This window comes from Bombyx mandarina, chromosome 08 (genome assembly GCF_030267445.1).
Source record: "Bombyx mandarina strain Sakado chromosome 08, ASM3026744v2".
Taxonomy (NCBI): domain Eukaryota; kingdom Metazoa; phylum Arthropoda; class Insecta; order Lepidoptera; family Bombycidae; genus Bombyx; species Bombyx mandarina.
The window spans coordinates 3232080-3251485 of NC_143215.1; the positions used below are offsets into that span (position 1 = coordinate 3232080).

Consider the following 19406-nt stretch of genomic DNA (forward strand, 5'->3'; position numbering starts at 1 on the left):
GGCTCAAACCTGATGACGTTGCTAACACGAACCCTAGCAAGAGTCGTGCTTCGCCGAAACTACCCCCGAATAGGTAACGTGACCCACTAAGAAGATCCGGCGAGAAACTCAGTGGGCCGCGTCTGTGGGTTAATTTACTCGCCGAGCCCTTCCTCACAAGCGACGGGTTCGACGGGAACGATGACCGGACGATCTCTCACGTTGGCTTGTCACTTTTATCTCTCTTCTCGAGTGATGTCAGAGCTAGCGGTTCAAATAAGTTCTGCTACTGACGTTATCACGTAAAACTATCGTCTGTACACCGACTTTACAGACAATCATTTTTTTTTATCTTTGTCAATGCCCAATAATGACATTGTATGCAGAAGATTATACAAGCTACCAGATGATAAGTAGTCACTGTCGCTCATAAACATCAGGAATGCCAAGGTTATAACTCTTTGCAGCTAAAACAGGCAGACGTTTCACCCCCGCATTCCAATATCACATTACCTATACTAATATTGTAAATGTGAAAGTGTGTTTTTTGTTTGTGCTTTTTTTTATTTAGAAACGAAACAACAGATTAAATAGAAATTTTAAGTGATAGAATTTGGTCAGAATATTGTGACATGGGCTACCGTTTATCCCGAAAAAAATCTCGTTCCCACGGAACACTGTCCCTCGACCACGCAGGCAAAGCCTCGAGTAATAGCTAGTATTATAAAATTCTGTAAATACACTGTTTCATATTTTTACATAACGCCTGGAATTAGGCAGTAACCATGTCCTATAGTGCGACTATTAGAACTGCCACTGCCTCATTTGACACTAACATTTCGGAGCGAAAATCTCAATGAGGCAGAGTTAAAATTACGTCAATTTTTTTTTCTATCTATGCTAATAGCCTTGAGAGGCTATTTCAGCTTCACCCTGATATGTAGGTGAGCTCACCGGACTCTAAACGGAGTGTTAATTATTCTAATAACTTCTTTGAAACCCCCTATCAATTAAATACGTAACATATAATTTCTACACATCTCCATCCATAGAAAACCCGTGGAAACCGCGTAAGCTCGAGAATGAACCAAAAATGAAGCCGAAATAAATCATTCATGTTTCATTTATTTACCTATAACAAAATGAACAGAAATTACGACACAACACAATTCCATGATCAACTGCGATTTATTCAATAAAATAGTAGAATCTATTTGTCACTTTTATTTTATTCTAGCCCACCTAGACTTTTTTTTTTGTTGCTTAAATGGGTGGGCGAGCTCACAGCCCACTTGGTGTTAAGTGGTTACTGGAGCCCATAGACATCTACAACGTAAATGCGCCACCCACATTGAGATATGAGTTCTAAGGTCTCAAGTATAGTTACAACGGCTTTCTCACCCTTCAAACCGAAACGCATTACTGCTTCACGGCAGAAATAGGCGGGGTGGTGGTACCTACCCGCGCGGATTCACAAGTGGTCCCACCACCAGTAAAAATTAATTAAAAATGATTAAATAGTTAAAATAATACAGAAAATATTACATTATAATAATATATCGTATCCATTATACGTGTAATTTGTGTATCGTTGAACAATTTTATTCATGACCCGGATTCGATATATACTATAGGTACATTCAAATAAATCTGCGTCACTTCAACAATCCACAAACACATTGTGATGTGACTGTCTGAATATCCCAAAACAAATTAGCAAACATTCTTCATTATACAAACACGGTACTTTTGTAAATACAATGTATGATTGTTTAATTTTTTATGCGAAATTTGACGCAGCGCCATGACTAATGTATACTTCGATATTATTATTAAAGAAATAACACTTGATTGAGATTTGAAAGATATAGAAGAGGTAGTTTTTTTTTATAATTACGAAAGCTTACATTTGGTATTGAAATGGATCTTTATAAAAGAATAAATTTTGAACAACCATCCGTTTATCAGGAAGAAAATAGGAAAAAAATGATCCCAAAATATCGTCGTGTCTGTCTGTGATTATTTGCCTGTATAGATTACAATACTGGTGGTAGGACCTCTTGTGAGTCCGCGCGGGTAGGTACTACCGCCCTGCCTATTTCTGCCGTGAAGCAGTAATGCGTTTCGTTTTGAAGGGTGGGGCAGCCGTTGTAACTATACTGAGACCTTAGAACTCATGTCTCAGAGTGGGCGGCGGCATTTACGTTGTTGATATCTATGGGCTCCAGTAACCACTTAACACCAGGTGGGCTGTGAGATCGTCCAATCAAATAAAAAAAAACTATTCGCTGGCAGCCTAAGAGACAATTCTAGCTTCTCACGGACGGATAGGTGAGCTCACGGACTCAACCTGAGAGCATTTGTTAACAGCGTCACTAACCCTCGCAAGGGCGGTGCTTTGTAGAATCTACCACCGGAAGGGAATCGCAAGCCATTAAAGAGATCGAGATCATTAGAACAGTCGTTGTGACGCTAATGAAATTTATGTCGTAACGCAAACCACGGTATTCACATTGTGATTTCAATGGACTATTATAACCTCTTAACTGAGTTAACAAATCTGGTAATTTTCTAAAAAGGCGTGCAAATACCGACACATATAAGTGGGGAAACATCGATTGTTCCCGGTACAAAAGAGGTGTCTTTTTTTTTTATTGCTCTTGTAGGCAGACGAACATACGGCCCACCTGATGGTGAGTGGTTACCGTCGCCCATGGACTTCAACAATGCCAGGGGCAGAGCCAAGCCGCTGCCTACCGCTGTCTTCGTGTTGTTTTCCTGTTCACGATATACGATCATAAAAATGCAAGTAAATAAATGAATACTGATTTCTTAATTACAGCTGCAACATACGCCGTGCTTAGCTTGACGAAATATAAAGCTTTCGTTTACGTCATTTCGCTACAGAATTATTTATAGTGGTAGAAGTGATGCCTATTTCTGCCGTGAAGCAGTAATGCGTTTCGGTTTGAAGGGTGACCCGTTGTAGCTATAATGAGACAATCAGAACTCATATATCTCATAAGAACTCATATCTCAACGCGGGTGGCGGCATTTACGTTGTAGATGTCTATGGGCTCTGTTAATCATTTAATACCGGGTGGGCTGTGAGCTCGTCCACCCAACTATGAAATAAAAAAATAAATAAAAAAGAAACTTTCAATAGCAACATTTATGAGCACCGTAACAAAATTTATAAAACAACACAGTGCGGAGGCCGTTAATAGATGTTCTCCACATAATCCGGCTCTCGAAGTAGTCTGAACCCACTTGAAAACTTCAGATAAAGTGATTAAACAATATCTATCTTCTACGTCAACGCGCACCGCCCAATCAGGTTCGCTAACGCGTGCACGCCTTCGTTTCATGAGTGTCATGTCTCCGCCATAAGCGGACCATGCTTCCTTCACCGGTATGTCAAGATATCTGATAAACAGAGAAATGATCTCGATAAGTCCACGACAAATACTTGGGTACAAAACTACATTTACTACCGCGCCTCTTTAGTGTAAACTTCGCACGTTATCTTTTTTTTTTCGGTTAGGAATAAATCGCCTATCTTCCGCCCTCCTGTCGGTCAACAATCAACGTTCGAACCTCGCATGAGACAAAACTCATGAAAAGGCAAAAGGGGGGAGAGTGAGCACTTTAACTAGAACTACTTTTTACTGGTGGTAGGACCTCTTGTGAGTCCGCACGGGTGGGTACCACCACCCTGCCTATTTCTGCCGTGAAGCAGTAATGCGTTTCGGTTAGGAGGGTGGGGCAGCAGTTGTAACTATACTTGAGACCTTAGAACTTGTATCTCAAGGTGGGTGGCGCATTTACATTGTGAATGTCTATGGGCTCCAGTAACCACTTAACACCAGGTGGGCTGTGAGCTCGTCCACTCATCTAAGCAATAAAAAAATAAAAATAAAACTATTTTAACACGGTCTAACTAAAAAAATCTCCTTTTTTTTAAATAGATATTATTATATCGCATGACATCAGTTAGATCAATTTTCACCGGAAACCCATCTTGCATTCCGGCGATTATATTCCCTCAGCGTTTAAAAATTGATATTGAATCAAATTCAGAAAAACATTGTACTTTTTACGCCACGAGATCCGATCTAAAATGCTGCAACCTGACCGACATAAATGCACACAAATGAAGAAAGAAAATGTAAGACAAAGGCAGCCCTAAATTTGATTAACAAATAAATTTGATTACAAAAAGGATTACTTCGACTATAACACCATATTAACTTCAGGATAAAGCATGTTTTTTTCCCTGCCTGTGCTGATAGCCTTGAGAGGCTATTTCAGCTTCACCCTAACGTGTAGGTGAGCTCACGGGGCTCAAACCGGAGTGTTGCTAACACTGGCCCTAGCAAGAGCCGTGCTTCGCAGAATCTACCACCGGATCGGTAACGCGACCCACTGAGAAGATCAAGCGAGAAACTCAGTGGGCTGTGTCTGTGGGTTAAATAAAGCATGAGTACTAATGAGTGAATCGCGGCTCGTTCGCTAAAAATATATGAAAACAACATTTTTATCATCCATTCAGTGCAGTCGTGATACGCAAATCAAATCAATTGTTTAATTTTGCTCGATTGTAATAATTGGCTTTATAATACAGAGTAAATAAGAAGGTGTTAAAGAGCGTTAAGAGGATTGAAACTTCCTAAATCTACACTCACTGATCGCGTGCACAAATGGTATTTACTAATTTTATAAATCGGCTAAATAATTAACCCGGTCAATTATATTGCGCTTATTTACTGGTGGTAGGACCTCTTGTGAGTCCGTCCGGGTAGGTACCACCACCCTGCCTATTCCTGCCGTGAAGCAGTAATGCGTTTCGGTTCGAAGAGTGCGGCAGCCGCTGTAACTATACTTGAGACCTTAGAACTTATATCTCAAGGTGGGTAGCGCATTTACGTTGTAGATGTCTATGGGCTCCAGTAAACTCTTAACACCAGGTGGGCTGTGAGCTCGTCCACCAATCTAAGCAATAGAAAAATAAAAAGCTTAGTGAAACGAAACGTAGCTCTTGAAAACGGGTTGATTTTGGCAGAGCGGCGTCTTAGTGAAGTACTTCAGGCAGTACTATGTATTCGGCTCAAAGAGTACCTATTATAAACATAAGTTCTTATAATAAAGAACTCATAGACGTTAAAGTCGTCGTGGCCTAAAGGATAAGACGCTCAGTGCATTCGTATCTATAGAGCGAATCGACTGTGCCAGTCTTCGAATTCCGCATAACCACTTTTCTAATGAAATACATAGTTAACACGTGTTCACAAATGACTTAATCGAATAATAAATATCGTGTAATAAAAATCAAATCTGCATAATTTATAATTTTCGTAGAAGCTGTTGGTAGAGCGCCCTGTAAGCCCGCAGGGGCAGTTTTTTTTTTTTTATTGCCCTTGTAGGCAGATGAGCCTACGGCCCACCTGATGGTGAGTGGTTACGGTCGCCCATGGACTTCAGCAATGCCAGGGGCAGAGCCAAGCCGCTGCCTACCGCAAATTACCTACAACAAAAAAAAAGTTACTACGACGCCGTCTATTTCTGTCGTGAAGCAGTAAAGCGTTCTGGTTTGAAGGATGGACAAGCCGTTGTAATGGAGACTTTGAACTCATGACTCGAGTTGGGTGACGTTAATAAAATTACTAATATCGCACTGGGCTCAGTACATGCTCAACTAGATTTGATAAAATAACAATCTACGTTATGTTGATGATACAACGCTTCTAGCCGCAGATAAGACTAAAATGTGCACATCGCTCGGAAGAACGGAGCGAATCGTGACGACAACAAACCTAAAGCCAAAAATATGAAATCGTTAAATAATAAATTAATTAATATTTAAGTCGTCGCGGCATTCGTGTTGAAGCGATGCAACGGTGTTCGAATCCCGCAGGCGGGTACCAATTTTTCTAATGAAATACGTACTCAACAAATGCTCACGATTGACTTCCACGGTGAAGGAATAACATCGTGTAATAAAAATCAAACCTGCAAAATTATAATTTGCGTAATTACTAGTCGTAGGACCACTTGTGAGTCCGCGCGTATAGGTACCACCGCCCTGCCTATTTCTGCCGTGAAGCAGTAATGCGTTTCGTTTTGAAGGGTGGGGCAGCCGTTGTAACTATACTGAGTCTTTAGATCTTGTATCTCAAGGTGGGTGGCGCGTCTACGTTGTAGATGTCTATGGGCTCCAGTAACCACTTAACCCCAGGTGGGCTGTTAGCTTGTCCACCCATCTAAGCAATAAATAAAAAAATGGTCATAGAAAAAAAAAACACCTCAGAATTCACTGGCGGACTCAACTTACAGATAGGGTATACGTCAACTAGGATCCACAGATACAACTAGTAACGGCTCCCTTGAACCAAACGTGCGTAGAAGAAACGAAATAGCCAAGTATGCCGTGTTCAAGCACAAAACTTTGAGAGGCAGTAACGCAATAACTCCTCCGAGGCATAACATCGCAACCCAAATTGTATTTAATTTGTATATGGCAATTTTAGGCAGATGAGCATACGACCCACCTAATTTTTATAATGGATGTCCCACTCTTTACACCGGAACACATGTTCGCTTCGTCGTATCAATAGGCAGAATTGTGATATCTCCGCGCTATCAGTACAAGTACCTACAGAAAGAAGGGATTTTAATCCGAATGATGAAGACGTGTCATGAAAAAAGGAGTATCCACGATAATCGCAGACAGATTTACACACCGATCAAACTCGAGTCGTTTATACTGGAACCAAATGAAAATCACCGATAAGAAGTTAAGGTAACAATTTCGTGGCCACTTCATGGTTATTAATAGCGCCTGCACCAACTTAAGAGCAATTCGTCATATTTTTAATTGCAATAAATTATTTAACTACTAACAAACTAATTAAAATAACTTGTTCGATTTTACATTCATTACAATATATTCTGTATTCACTTTGCCCTGTTGTACTTTGCATTCAAAGTCCGCAAATGAAGCCCTATTTTCAATTCTTAATTCAACCCTACGACAAACTATAAACAAGAATGAAAAGTTCAATTTTTAAACAAGAGTATTCTACTACCTACTTCTTATACTAGCGAAATAGCAAAAAAACGGAATACACGGCTACTGAATACTCGTAAATCTGGTTTTTTAAATACACCGGGCAAAATTTTAAAAACTTAAAGAACCCCACATTTTTACTATAGCGTCATTTAAAGCCTTAGATCTTAAACTAATTCCTACACTTGCCAATTAAGTCTTCAATTAATCATAGTTTAACGATAGATGACAAATCGGTGTTTAGCTTGACATTAAATTTATTAGAATTTATTTAGCAATTTAAAAACACGCAGCGGTAGCTATAAAAAATTAAAGATAGTTGATCAAAACCGTATTTTTGCCAAATATCAAAATCATGCATAAATAATATGCGGAGATTTTTAACAATTACACTACAATAAATTGCTTTGACTTTTCAATACAAAAATGTTGGCTGTATAGGTTAGGCTCCCAATGCTAGTACAAGTAAACACAACAAAATAAAAAAATCTATGAATCGAGTAAATCGCGCATCGCCATCTTGGTTTGCTTTGCTCATTCTTTTGTAATTGGCGTGGCTTTTGCGTATTAAAAAACAAGTTTTCAATATAAAATTTCAACAGATATGATACGCAATTCGAACTTTAAATAAATTATTTGTTGTTGTTTATTAGTTTTCGTTTAAGTTTAATCGTTATCGTTAAAATGGGTAGGAAGAAGAAGAAGGCATCCAAACCTTGGTGCTGGTATCCTTTACTTAATATTTTAAAACAATTCACAAGACGTGACCTTCGTAAGTGGGTCAGACGAGATCAGCGTATTACTAACATCATATTACGGTTAGGAAATCATAATATGAATCCAATACATTTCCTCAACGATTATTCAGGTATTGTAACAGGGAGTTTGACGACGAAAAGATTCTCATCCAACATCAGAAAGCGAAGCATTTTAAATGTCACATTTGTCACAAAAAGCTGTACACAGGACCTGGACTGTCCATACACTGCATGCAGGTACGTATTGACGTCACGATGTCTGTATACGTTTGGCAAACGCGCCGCCCGCCCACGGTCGTAGCGTTCGCCAATTATAACGCACATCTTTAGTTATTTTGGCGCGTCTTACCCTAATTCTACTCCCATAAGAGAACTACATGATGTTCCTTCCCATATACCACTTGGTGGGTGAGATTTTGTTTTTCTCGGCTACCTTACATATTCGTTTTGTGTTAACGCTGAAACTATACCAACAATCTTTATGTGTTCAACTTTATGTGTTCAACAACCCTTTTTTACAGGTACATAAAGAAGCCATAGACAAAGTACCAAATTCACTGCCAAATAGGTCAAATATAGAAATAGAAATTTATGGAATGGAAGGTATACCCCCTGAAGATGTGAAAGAACATGAGAAACAAAAATCAGGTATAAATAAATCTTTCATATTTTTCTCAACGGAAACATTCCCTTTGGATTATGTATGTACGTTTTTATTATTATTATGCTGCTTGGGAAACACGCATCAGTGTTTATATATGTTTACCTAGGATTAACTAACTGTATTTCTGTGAAGGACAATTATTGTAATATAATAATATTGTATAGGTGGAGGCAAAGGGTCTGACAGTGATGATGATGAACCAGCTGCCAAGAAAAAAGCTACTCCAGCATTGGTAAGATATATTTAATTTAATTAGTCAAAATGAAATATACTTTATGCTGTCAACAAATCGTTAACACATTAACAACATAGGAATATAGTACTTAAAGTAATGTCTTTCAAACACTTGTATGATTGTATTATTAAAAAAAAACTGTTTGTGGCTATAAACAAGCAACAGTACAAAAGAATAACTCCTTTTAATTATCAAACACAATTACTTCAATTGTCTTTATTCAAATGAGAATAGTTGAAGCCATTTAAAATATACTGTATTTATGCCATGATTTGTAGTCTTTAGATTACTTGTTTTAAAAAAAACATAGTGTAACATCTTCGTCATGATTTGTCACTAAAATCTAAATATTGATATAGATTTGAATTTGGTAGATCATATAAAATTAATGGTGGGCCAACTTTTGACAAACTAGATAATCATATTAAATAAGATTGAGTGATTCCTATTTATTTAGTAAATGATTAGACAAGTCTGCGGCCCACCCAGTGTTAAGTGGACACTGTTTCAACCACACCATAAATACAAATACTGCCACTAAGACACATGAGTCTCAATTCTGTTATTTTAAAATAACTGTCATACCTCATAAACAGTAACCAATAAGTTTGTGTAAAATAGACTAGTGATACTACTACCTGGTCTGTGTGGATTCCTATTATTATAAATAAGATTTATTTGAATTTATTACACTAGGTTTTCTACATTGAATTCGGTTGTGAACAAATTCTAGGTATGTACCTAGTGACTTTAAAAAAAAAAAAGTTTTGTGGATTTTGTTATGACCGCTTAGAAAATTAGATAATTTAGGTATGTAGTTTTTATATTTTTATTATGTGATTATTTGAAAAATATGAAAATTTAAAGTATTTGCTAATATCAAATTAAGTAAAATTTCATAAACATATCTATCTTGCACTACACAATTCTAATGAATGCACTGCTAAAATATTTTCAGTTATATGTTAACATCTGATTAATTAATACAACAGCATTAGTAGAAATTAGAAATGTGAATGAAGCATGTTCTGGCAATGGCAATGTTTACATATGGATTTGTAATCACAGACAAAAATCTAGTCTATAGGCTAATCTTTCAAGAGTTGTATCTGAACTTGTTTAGTTTATATTTAAAATGATTTTCATTTTTCAGCTGGGTGCAGGCCCTTCGACAGTGTCACCTGGGATATTGCCCACACCCATGGGGCCAGTGCCACCAGGAATGTATCCTGGACATTTAGCAATGAATCACATGATGCCTCCATTCATGCAGGCGCCTAGGTAAAGTCGCTCTTTGAATTTTATTGATTTAAATAACAAGAAAATAATCAATTCTTTATTCAAAACATTCACTAGTATTTAGCCATATCAAACATACATGACAAAATATACAGCCCAAGCAAATTTGCATTGCAGATTTTTTACAATAACATGAGGCATCTTTTTAAGCAGCAATATATATATATTTTATTGCTTAGATGGGTGGACGAGCTCACAGCCCACCTGGTGTTAAGTGGTTACTGGAGCCCATAGACATCCACAATGTAAATGCGCCACCCACCTTGAGATATAAGTTCTAAGGTCTCAAGTATAGTTAGAACGGCTGCCCCACCCTTCAAACCGAAACGCATTACTGCTTCATGGCAGAAATAAGCAGGGTGGTGGTACCCACCCACGCGGACTCACAGAGGTCCTACCACCAGCAATTTTGTGAAAGCAACTCATAAATGAAATCATATGAATAATACAAAAATGTGGATGTGTTTTAGAATGATGATGGCCGGTATGAGGCCGTTGTTCCCGGCGGCAAGTGCGCCGACGTCGACGCCAAGTAAACCTACATTCCCCGCGTACAGGTGTGTAGCAAAACCTCCAGACACTAAATGAAGAACTTCAACGATGGGTTAATCAATCGGCTAGTGCTCGTCTGACTTCATATTGGAACTGTTCCAAATTTTTTTTTGTTTGCAATCAGTAAAATTTATTTTGAGTTTAATTTTATAACTGACTTTGTATCACTCAGTTAATCTATACTAATATATAAATCTACAGTGGTTTTTACGGATGTTCCGTTATAACTACCTAACCATGCATCTGATTGACTTGAAACTTGGTATCCATGTAGAAAATACATGTACTTAATGGATAGGCTAATATTTATATGAGTCTTGGACTCTCTACACCAGTTGCGGGGGCGTTATTGATGAGAATCTTTGTGGGGGTGAGAAATAATAATGTTAATTTCAAATGTCCAATGAAGCGGACGGGTACAGCTAGTCTACTATATTTATGAGTATAGACCAGAGTGATAAGCGTTAAAGTTTAGGGTCAAGCAACAACGTTATATTTCCGTCAGCAACGCGACAATCAGCGCGCCGCCGACGACGACGACGCCGTCGAGCAGCGCCGACCTCAAGGAGAACGGCGAGGTGAAGCCGCCCGCCGCCAACACGTGCCCGCTGGTCACCGCCACCGGCGCCGGCTCCAAGATAGTGCACCCGCCCGAGGACGTGTCGCTGGAGGAGATCCGCGCCCGCCACCACAAGTACCGCCCCGCGCCGCGACACAACGCCTCGCCCGCGCTGCCGCCCGCCGTCTCGCACGCAGAGGTCAGTGGCTGACGTCACAACCACTTGCTCATCTGCTGATGTAATCTCAACAATAAAACACATTACATTAGCTGCCCACTCAAGAGGTCGCTGTCTTTAATACACATTTACAGTACCGTTTAGCCACGACAGTGCACTCTGCTTATATGTTGTTGACTATAGTAGATCTATGTTCAGATTTACTACACACTTTGAGGGCTTCCTCGAACTTACATAGGAGGTAAGGTAATCGCGTCCGACACCGTAACGGTAATAAGACAATGTTTTTGTAAAACCGCAATGTACAGCGAATTAGCCTCTAGAAGCTGAATCCCGCAGATCACTTAGCTAACTAAATCATAAAGCAAAGACAAGAAAGATTGCTAAAATACAATATCGCGATCGTACTGCTGGAATAACATTATTCCTTACCTCCTATAAACATGTTAAGTGTTCTTTGATTAAAGGACACTGCAATGAAAAGAAAAAATAAATATTATGATATACACAATACAATTGAAATATGGTTAAAATGAAAACACTTGATCCAATACACAGTGACACAAAAAACGGGGCAACATACGTTTTTCAGTTTCCATATAAATTATTCACATTCGATGACAAAAATCCATAGAGCAGCACGTATAATGCACAGTAATCATAATTTTTATACATAATATTCCATGTTCCCAAAAGCAACAATGCATTAAAAACTTTTTACACCACAAACAATGAAATGTATTGAAATCTATACATACAAAAACCAGCACATCAGAGACATAGAAGGTATTTATTACACATGGCAAGTTTCATGCTGTGGCAACCCAGACGTAAGTACACAGCACTACTATCTCTTGGTTATACTCTAGTATAAGTTTGTTTAAATATCTTATGCGTTCGGCTTAGTAAGCATGCGTCATCCGAGCCTCAAGTGTAGAGGTCACTCCACTGTTTGTTGGTTAGGTGTAATGACGTCACGAGAACCAAAACACGCTAGTGCTGCCAGCGCCGGCCGTAATCAGAGAAATAGTAGAAAAAAATTAAAAAAGCCAAATGTACTTTATCACATTTAAACAATTGAACTGATTAAATTTTACTTAAACTATTTAGAATGCAAAACGTTAATTTAAAAAAATTCAAATTAACTCAATCATATTGACTGAACTAAACATGACTTGATCATTTACGTGCAATTATTGAACTATACATTCCGAGTAATTTATACCTTTGCCTTAAACATAAATAGAATTACATATAAAAATGTATACACGTTTATTTCTGCAACTCCGAGTAAATTGTATTGCGATATTGTCTTGACTGGGTGGAGGTGTGACCATTAGATCTCCTTTCCTCTCCTCCTCCTCGTCAGACCTCTACAAGCATTAAATGAAATCTAATTAATAATCGTCTAAAAAAAAAACATAAAAGTTAATCAAAATAAAGTTCGCTGCGTGCGTCAGTTCATAGACTGAGCATAAATTTTAAAGAGAACTATTTTCTATTTTTTTTCTAGTGGAGTCACCTCTATGCGATTTCTCTACAGTCCAGCATGAACAATATGAACTCGCTGGTCTACACGTCCACCGCGAATGTAAGCATTGTTGCCAAAACGATCGTATCATTTTAAATGTTCAAAGGATTAAACAAATAAAAAAACATAAAATCGTAGCATTTTGAAACTATTTAGTTCAGAAACTTCATTTTTTCAGTAAGTCATGTTTTTCGCTTGAAACGGACCAGATGACGATTAGGAATGTTTTTAAACGAACTTGGTGACTTCACCGCGGTCGAATCGGTCACGGCTAAGGCTCATTCTAATCACTATTTGCGAATTAATTTAGTCCTCCTTCAGCGCGTAGTGAGTACCCGCCGGGACGGACATACCTCCATACGAATATAAAACCGCTGACGTATTATATGTCGACAGCTATTATCTAAAGTTGATCTATCTAAAGTAAGCGTAATAAACTTAAAAAAAAAAAAACAAATTAATTTGAATATTAAACAAAGTTAATTTGCAACTTGATAAAAAATACATACGCTTGAAAGGCAAACCTGACTAAGCGACAATAAGTGCTTTGTACATAAATGATAGGCAATAACCATATTCGATGCGCAAAAAAAATATTTTTCTAGGTCTATTAAAATCAAGCGTCGATTATATTTACGCTTGAGAAATTCAAACCATTCGAAACGAAAATATTTATTGAGTGCAACGAAAACTTAACAATTTTGTATTCAGTTTAGATTTTTCTGTTTGATTTGTTCAAATCACTGCACGTATATACATAGATATACTAGTTTCGCGCTAGTGATTAGTGTGCGCCTTGTGGCCGTGTCGGTGGCGTCGTCGTCTGGTCCGCGGCAGCGAGCGGGGACTGAGCGGCGGCGCGCGTGCGTGCGCAGGTGGCGGCGCACATGTCGATGGCGGTGGCGGCGGCGGCGCGGCAGCAGGCGGCGGCGGCGGCGGCCATGCGGCGCCCCGTGCTGCCCGGCGTCATGCCCGTGCTGCCCGGCGTGCGCGTGCCCGTGCCCGTGTCCGTGCCCGTGCTGCCCGTGGTGCCGCAGTTCAGCCTCGTGCACCGCCCCATGCAGCCCGGTCAGTACCCCCGCCACCCCGCGCCCTACCCCCGCGGTGCGCCCGACCCCTGACCTCTGCGTTTGTGCGAGCCGCGCCCCGTCGACTCTCGCAAACGCAGTCTCGCTGTTGAAGATTTCTAAAGTATCCAATTGCTGCCTGCCACAGATGTACCGCGGCCCGCGCCGTCCTAGCCGCCGGGCACTCGGTGCCCCGCGTCGTTATTGCGACGGCGGCGCGGTAGAGATACTAGTTTTGTAACTCGCAGACGACGCCGCGTACTGCTCGATGACATCCGACTTTGTGATTCAATCTAGCAAAATAAAATAAAATTCAATTAGTGAACCACACCTCACTTAGGTGAATACCATTTGACATATTTCTTTGAAATAATAAAGTTAAATAATGGCACGTCGTATTTAAATTTGAATGTATTTTTCATGAATCGTTATTTGAATCGCAAACGTATTCTAATCTTCAGAGGTAACCTGAAGTGTATTCGTAAAGTTTGCAAAGACTTCGTGTAGACGATGTCGGGATAAGGCAAAATGGAATGGATCGAATGTATGTAAGCACTGGGTATGTTTTTGATCCAATATTTCATCTAAACTCGAATGCGCAGCTTCCAACGCGTCGCCCGCGCGACTCGCTCGTCCGGCCCGGGACGCTTGGGGGCTGTCATTTGATACGATATCAATAAGTATGTATCCAAACATCCAACACCCTACACGTTGTTCTAACCCTTTATCCTTTCAGACGAACCCCCATCCGAATATAAGTTAGGGCATATCAACTAGATAGGATGTGTATGTATAGCTATTTAATATTGCACAAATATCGTATATACATATAATTAAGGCATTTTGTGTTAGATGTATTTTTGATGTTTACAGTAGACTTGTATCAGAATAACTGAACTGTTGTTGTACTTGACGAGCCAATAGACATGTCGGTCCGCGCGGGAACACTGTTTCTAGCTTGTAAGGGTTCTGAAAAGCGGAATTATATTTGCTAGTCGATTTTGTATCGGAAAGTCGCGTAAAAACTGCGTTCTCTGGTACAATTCGGCGCGGGAAATGGAGTGTCGCTCTTGAATTTTGAATAAAATGTGAGTTTTTTGTCTTAATTTTATTTTCTATTTTCCACGACGCGTTGGAGCGTCAGGTCGATAGTCTCGAAGTAGGCGCGCCCCGCGGCCGCGCCCGCCCCGCCGCACTAACCGCTTACCGTCCCTCGTCCCTAACCGCCACTAACTATCGTCCGCACTGTCGGAGGGCCGGAGTCGATGTTCGGTAATTTTATTTACATTCCTTAATGGATTTGCTTCTTGTAGTAGCTCTTATCCTTATTACTGTCTCGATTTTCTAGTAGTGTCCATACGATGAGATGCGACGTGCATTGTCGGTACACACGGGTGGGTACACTAATATTTATTTACGTACAGTAGTTTGTCGCTTTACAATGTGCATGACGAGAGCGGAGGGGCCAGCCGCCGGGCGGTCGCGTGTGACTTGTTAACGTACTTGTGTTGATTCGCTTGGGGCGGCCGGGGCGAGGCGCCAGGCTGTAACCGCGGCACTGTGCAGGGATGCTGCTGCCGGGCGGCGTGATGCCGATGGGCGCGGTGTTCCCGGGCCTGCCCGTGATGCAGCCGCGCTTCCGGTAGCCGCCGCTGCAGGTAAGCGGGGGCCGGCAGTTCCCTGCGCCGCCCGCCCGGCGACACGGCGACCTGTCCGTCACAACGTGCGTTGTTGGATTGGCGGCCCCCCCCCCCCTACTGCGACCGCCGAACTCACACTCTCTGCCTTTATCGTTTCTCTTGAGCGTTTACACCTCGACTTGTGACGTTTGCCTACTCTTACGTAGATTAATAATTATTTAATGAATAAATGCTCTGGACGTGGACTCGTGTAGTTTTATTTTGACATCTCTAGTAATGTTGCTGTGTTCATAATGCTCCTTAATATCGGTGTTTTATTGAGACAAATGTATATTAGGCAGAACGAAAACTATATAATAATTTTATCTTTAGAATAATATAGTAAATATTAATAACTGAAATTATAATTGAAATTAAAAAAAATCAACGGAATTAAGGCAACTTTAATCTTCTATAGAGTATTTTTTTTTAATACCATTAAACAAATATTCGTTGACCGCTATGGTAATGTATATAATAATATATATTACGTAAACAGATTGTTATCAAAGTATTAAAGTTTATTGAGCGGCCTTACTTGTTGAACAACCGGTGTAATGTCGCCGCAATCGCCAGGCTATCGGTGTCTTGTCGGCACGATTAGATTATAGTCTCGACAATATTTCAGTATGCTTAATGCAAGTTTTTTAACGTTATCGATAGCGTAAAAGTTAAATTTGTATGGAGTTGGAAAGATTGCCTGCGTTTGCCGCTAGGGGCGCTGTTCCAACTGCATACAAATTTGAGTTAACTTTAACGCCATCGAGAACGTTAAAAACACACACACTAAGCATACAGGTGAACTGTTACAGCTCGCATCTCACTCTTGAGTAAAATGCTGGTCGTGTTTGTATTTATCCAAATAATTTTTTAATGCGGTAAAAATATTATTTACTGCCCTGGATTAGCCACTTTTGAATATTCGACATTCGCAGAAAAAAAAAGTATTAAAATTGGTCACGTTGAAAAAATTTCGTTTTTCTCAATCCGGTGCGTGTAGATTACATTTTGTCAATTCAAGAAAACGTCCGGGTAGCTGAGGCGGCCGCGACATTGTCGTTATCGTATCGGTCCATGAAGAAACTATAGCGTAAATAAATGAAAAACTTTTTTTTTTGTTTGATTTCTACAATTGATTCATTAAAGAGGTTTTCCGTACTGCATAATATACATTTCACATATTTTTTTTGGTAGAATTGGCCTGTTTTGAGCTTTATCACAATATATTTTTAATGTTAAATGAGGGTAAAAAGGTGTTATTTTTATTTATTTATGGTATAAGTAGCTAAAACATTGGGATCTGCATGGTGCTATCTTCAAACAAAGGTAAATAATGTCGACGCCAATTCCTTCGCCGTAATATAGAAGCTCATGGTAAGTTTCAATAAGTTATCAGGCAACAGATTTTTTTTATTTAAATTTAAGTTCACTAAAAAGTAATTCATATATGTACCTCAGTACCTCCATTATAGGAGGACCGTCTTGGAAAATATAATTACCAAATAATTATATTACAAAAAATAAATGGCAATCGAAAAGGTGTTCTACCGATAAACTCTTGTAAATACATTAACCGGTCCGTATGTGAGCGCCCTCTAAAAGATTTTTGCACCCAATTAATTTACGGGCCAATAAAATTCCTTAATTAATGAACAGCATACTTAATTTTTAGTAATAATGAGACCCCATCCGCTGAGTGTATGGGTATTGCTACCGGGAAGCATTCTTGTTGGAGATTAAAGTTTAGGGCATCTGTACTTTTTTTTATTGCTCTATAAATTAATTACGGCTCGATAAGTTCTTAGTTATTGCCAGAGTCCGTAGATATCACAACCCGAATGTCTACTTTAAGAAGTGAAGTCTTAGTTAAACAATACAGAATACCCTGCCTATTTTTGTCGTGAATCAGTAAGGAGTTTCGGTTTGAAGGCAGCCGTTGAACTAAAAACTGAGATTTAGAACTCTCGTCTCAAGGTGGGTGGTGGAATTTACGTTGTTGGTGTCTATGAACTCATTTGATCATTGTGCTTAATGCGAGCTTTTCAGCGTTCTCGGTACCTGGCGTAAAAGTTAACTAAGTTGGAAAAGCGTCCTCTAGCGGCAAACGTTCCAACTCCATACAAATTTGAGTTAAAAAACTCGCACTAAGCACCCAGCACTATGTGGGCCGTGAGCTCGTCTACGGATGTAAGCAATAAAAAAAATATAATATTACACAATACGGCCATCCCGTCTATCAAACTAGAATGTTTAATTTTTTTATTGTAAATATATTTGTTCATTGGTATGTATTAGAAAAATTGGCACCTGCCTGCGAGATTTATACACAGACCGTCGCACATAGTTTACTTACACGAGCACATCGGGAGTCGTATCCTTTAAGCCACAATGACTTGAACGATAACCATTCTAAACTTTTTTTATCCTCAAGACTTAGCACGAACGCCTTTAGAATTTACATCTTGGTATCCTTAAAAAAAAAAAATCGCGCCATTTTGCGCTTTCATAAAATTAGTTCGCGTTCCTTAATCAGTTCCACTGACTTAATATTGAGTTTTATTTTATAAATAAATTAAGAGAGTGCAAGTTTTAAAATCTAAACTACTAACCGATTTTAACGAAATTGTGTGGGAATATGTATTGAAACCCTGCGACAGTATGTAGGTATTTATGCTTTATTTTATTATAAAATTTCCTTGACAAAAATAAAATATTTTTGCTGCTCTTCGAATGCCATCCATAGTCCATATTACAAACGTTATTCTCGTCGAATGCGATGAAGAGTTCAGACAGCAATCTAGCTCTTATAGTCGGATTTTTAATTAGACGAAGCCAGCTGACAGTAGCTAATGTCACTTTGTGAAATAATGTTACTATATTTAAAGTAATAGTGATGCTTTCAGTTCTTGTTCAATCACATGAATGAACAATGAGTGTGAAGAGTCATTAATTTCAAATTATAAAAGAATATTATTTATATATTACAATAAAATTGTATTAAAGTGCTCCAATATATGTTACTAGTAGTATGTAACTACAAACAGTTTTTTTTAATTTTCATTACCTACCTATAATTATTCTATTTTATACATCTATAGTTTCAACTATATGATGTATTGGAAATAGGACAGTCTTACAAGCTTCCTCGCAATGTTTTTCTTAATGTTTAAAACACTCGATATTCGGTACAGGTAGATACTATAGGAACATATTTCGTCGAAAAGTCGTTGGTATGTACAAAGCACGCCTAAAATTCGAACCCCGTACCCGATATCGGCAATTCGGCACAGCGACTATTCACTAGACAATCGAGGCAATTTCATTAATTCAGGAGTTTTTTCAATCGTTCGCTTTGTCACAACACTATTTTTATTTCATCAAAAACTGACAACACAGTAAACGTCAGTTGACTTCGTCTAATAAAAAATCCGACTATAGACATTACGTTTACTGGCTTCAGCGTAAGACTGCTCTTGTTAGGGCCAGTGTTAGTTCCTCCCAGTTTGAGTACGGTGAATTCAACAAACGTGCGTAACTGGTATAGTCTATTAGGCTACCAACGATTAAGTAGGGGAAAAAGCATTACATTAACCATGAACTCTTACCAATCTAATCGCTAAACTGCAATGACTGCACTGTAATTCGCCACATTTAAGGCTGCCCCTTACCATATACCTACATAATTACACATATTTCACATTAAGTAATGCACCTACCTCAGGATTCTCTACACCACGCTTGGTTGACTAGTAGAGAATGCCTCCGGCATTAAGTCCGCCATTGTACTTTTATGCATGAAGTTAAACAAATAAATAATAACGTATCGTATTCACGAATAT

At 39.1% G+C, this 19406-nt stretch overlaps 1 protein-coding gene across 7 annotated transcripts; it reads left to right on the top strand.

The window, feature by feature from the left end:
• Nucleotides 1-7542: 7542 nt before the first annotated feature.
• BuGZ (Bub3 interacting GLEBS and Zinc finger domain protein) lies at nt 7543-15773 on the top strand. Of its 7 annotated transcripts, none has more exons than XR_016323466.1 (11): nt 7543-7770; nt 7914-8040; nt 8325-8451; nt 8632-8699; nt 9856-9983; nt 10472-10558; nt 11059-11311; nt 12804-12881; nt 13697-13889; nt 14037-15160; nt 15455-15773. XR_016323466.1 is itself a non-coding variant. In XM_089729435.1 (10 exons), the coding sequence occupies exons 1-10, from the start codon at nt 7730-7732 to the stop codon at nt 15532-15534; spliced, it is 1182 nt and encodes a 393-aa protein (XP_089585561.1). In that variant the 5' UTR covers nt 7543-7729; the 3' UTR covers nt 15535-15773. The 7 variants fall into 7 exon arrangements, 4 of the variants coding, with proteins under 4 accessions (XP_089585561.1, XP_089585562.1, XP_089585563.1 ...); XR_016323467.1 differs by having other exon boundaries at nt 14350-15160; XR_016323468.1 differs by lacking the exon at nt 12804-12881.
• The last annotated feature ends 3633 nt before the right edge of the window (nt 15774-19406 follow it).

Bases quoted from the DNA above. Each gene is read 5' to 3' on its own strand.
- BuGZ (XM_089729435.1), top strand. From the start codon at position 7,730: ATGGGTAGGAAGAAGAAGAAGGCATCCAAACCTTGGTGCTG. The intron at 7,771-7,913 runs GTATCCTTTACT...ACGATTATTCAG, and splicing joins GCATCCAAACCTTGGTGCTG to GTATTGTAACAGGGAGTTTG. The intron at 12,882-13,696 runs GTAAGCATTGTT...GTGCGTGCGCAG, and splicing joins TCTACACGTCCACCGCGAAT to GTGGCGGCGCACATGTCGAT.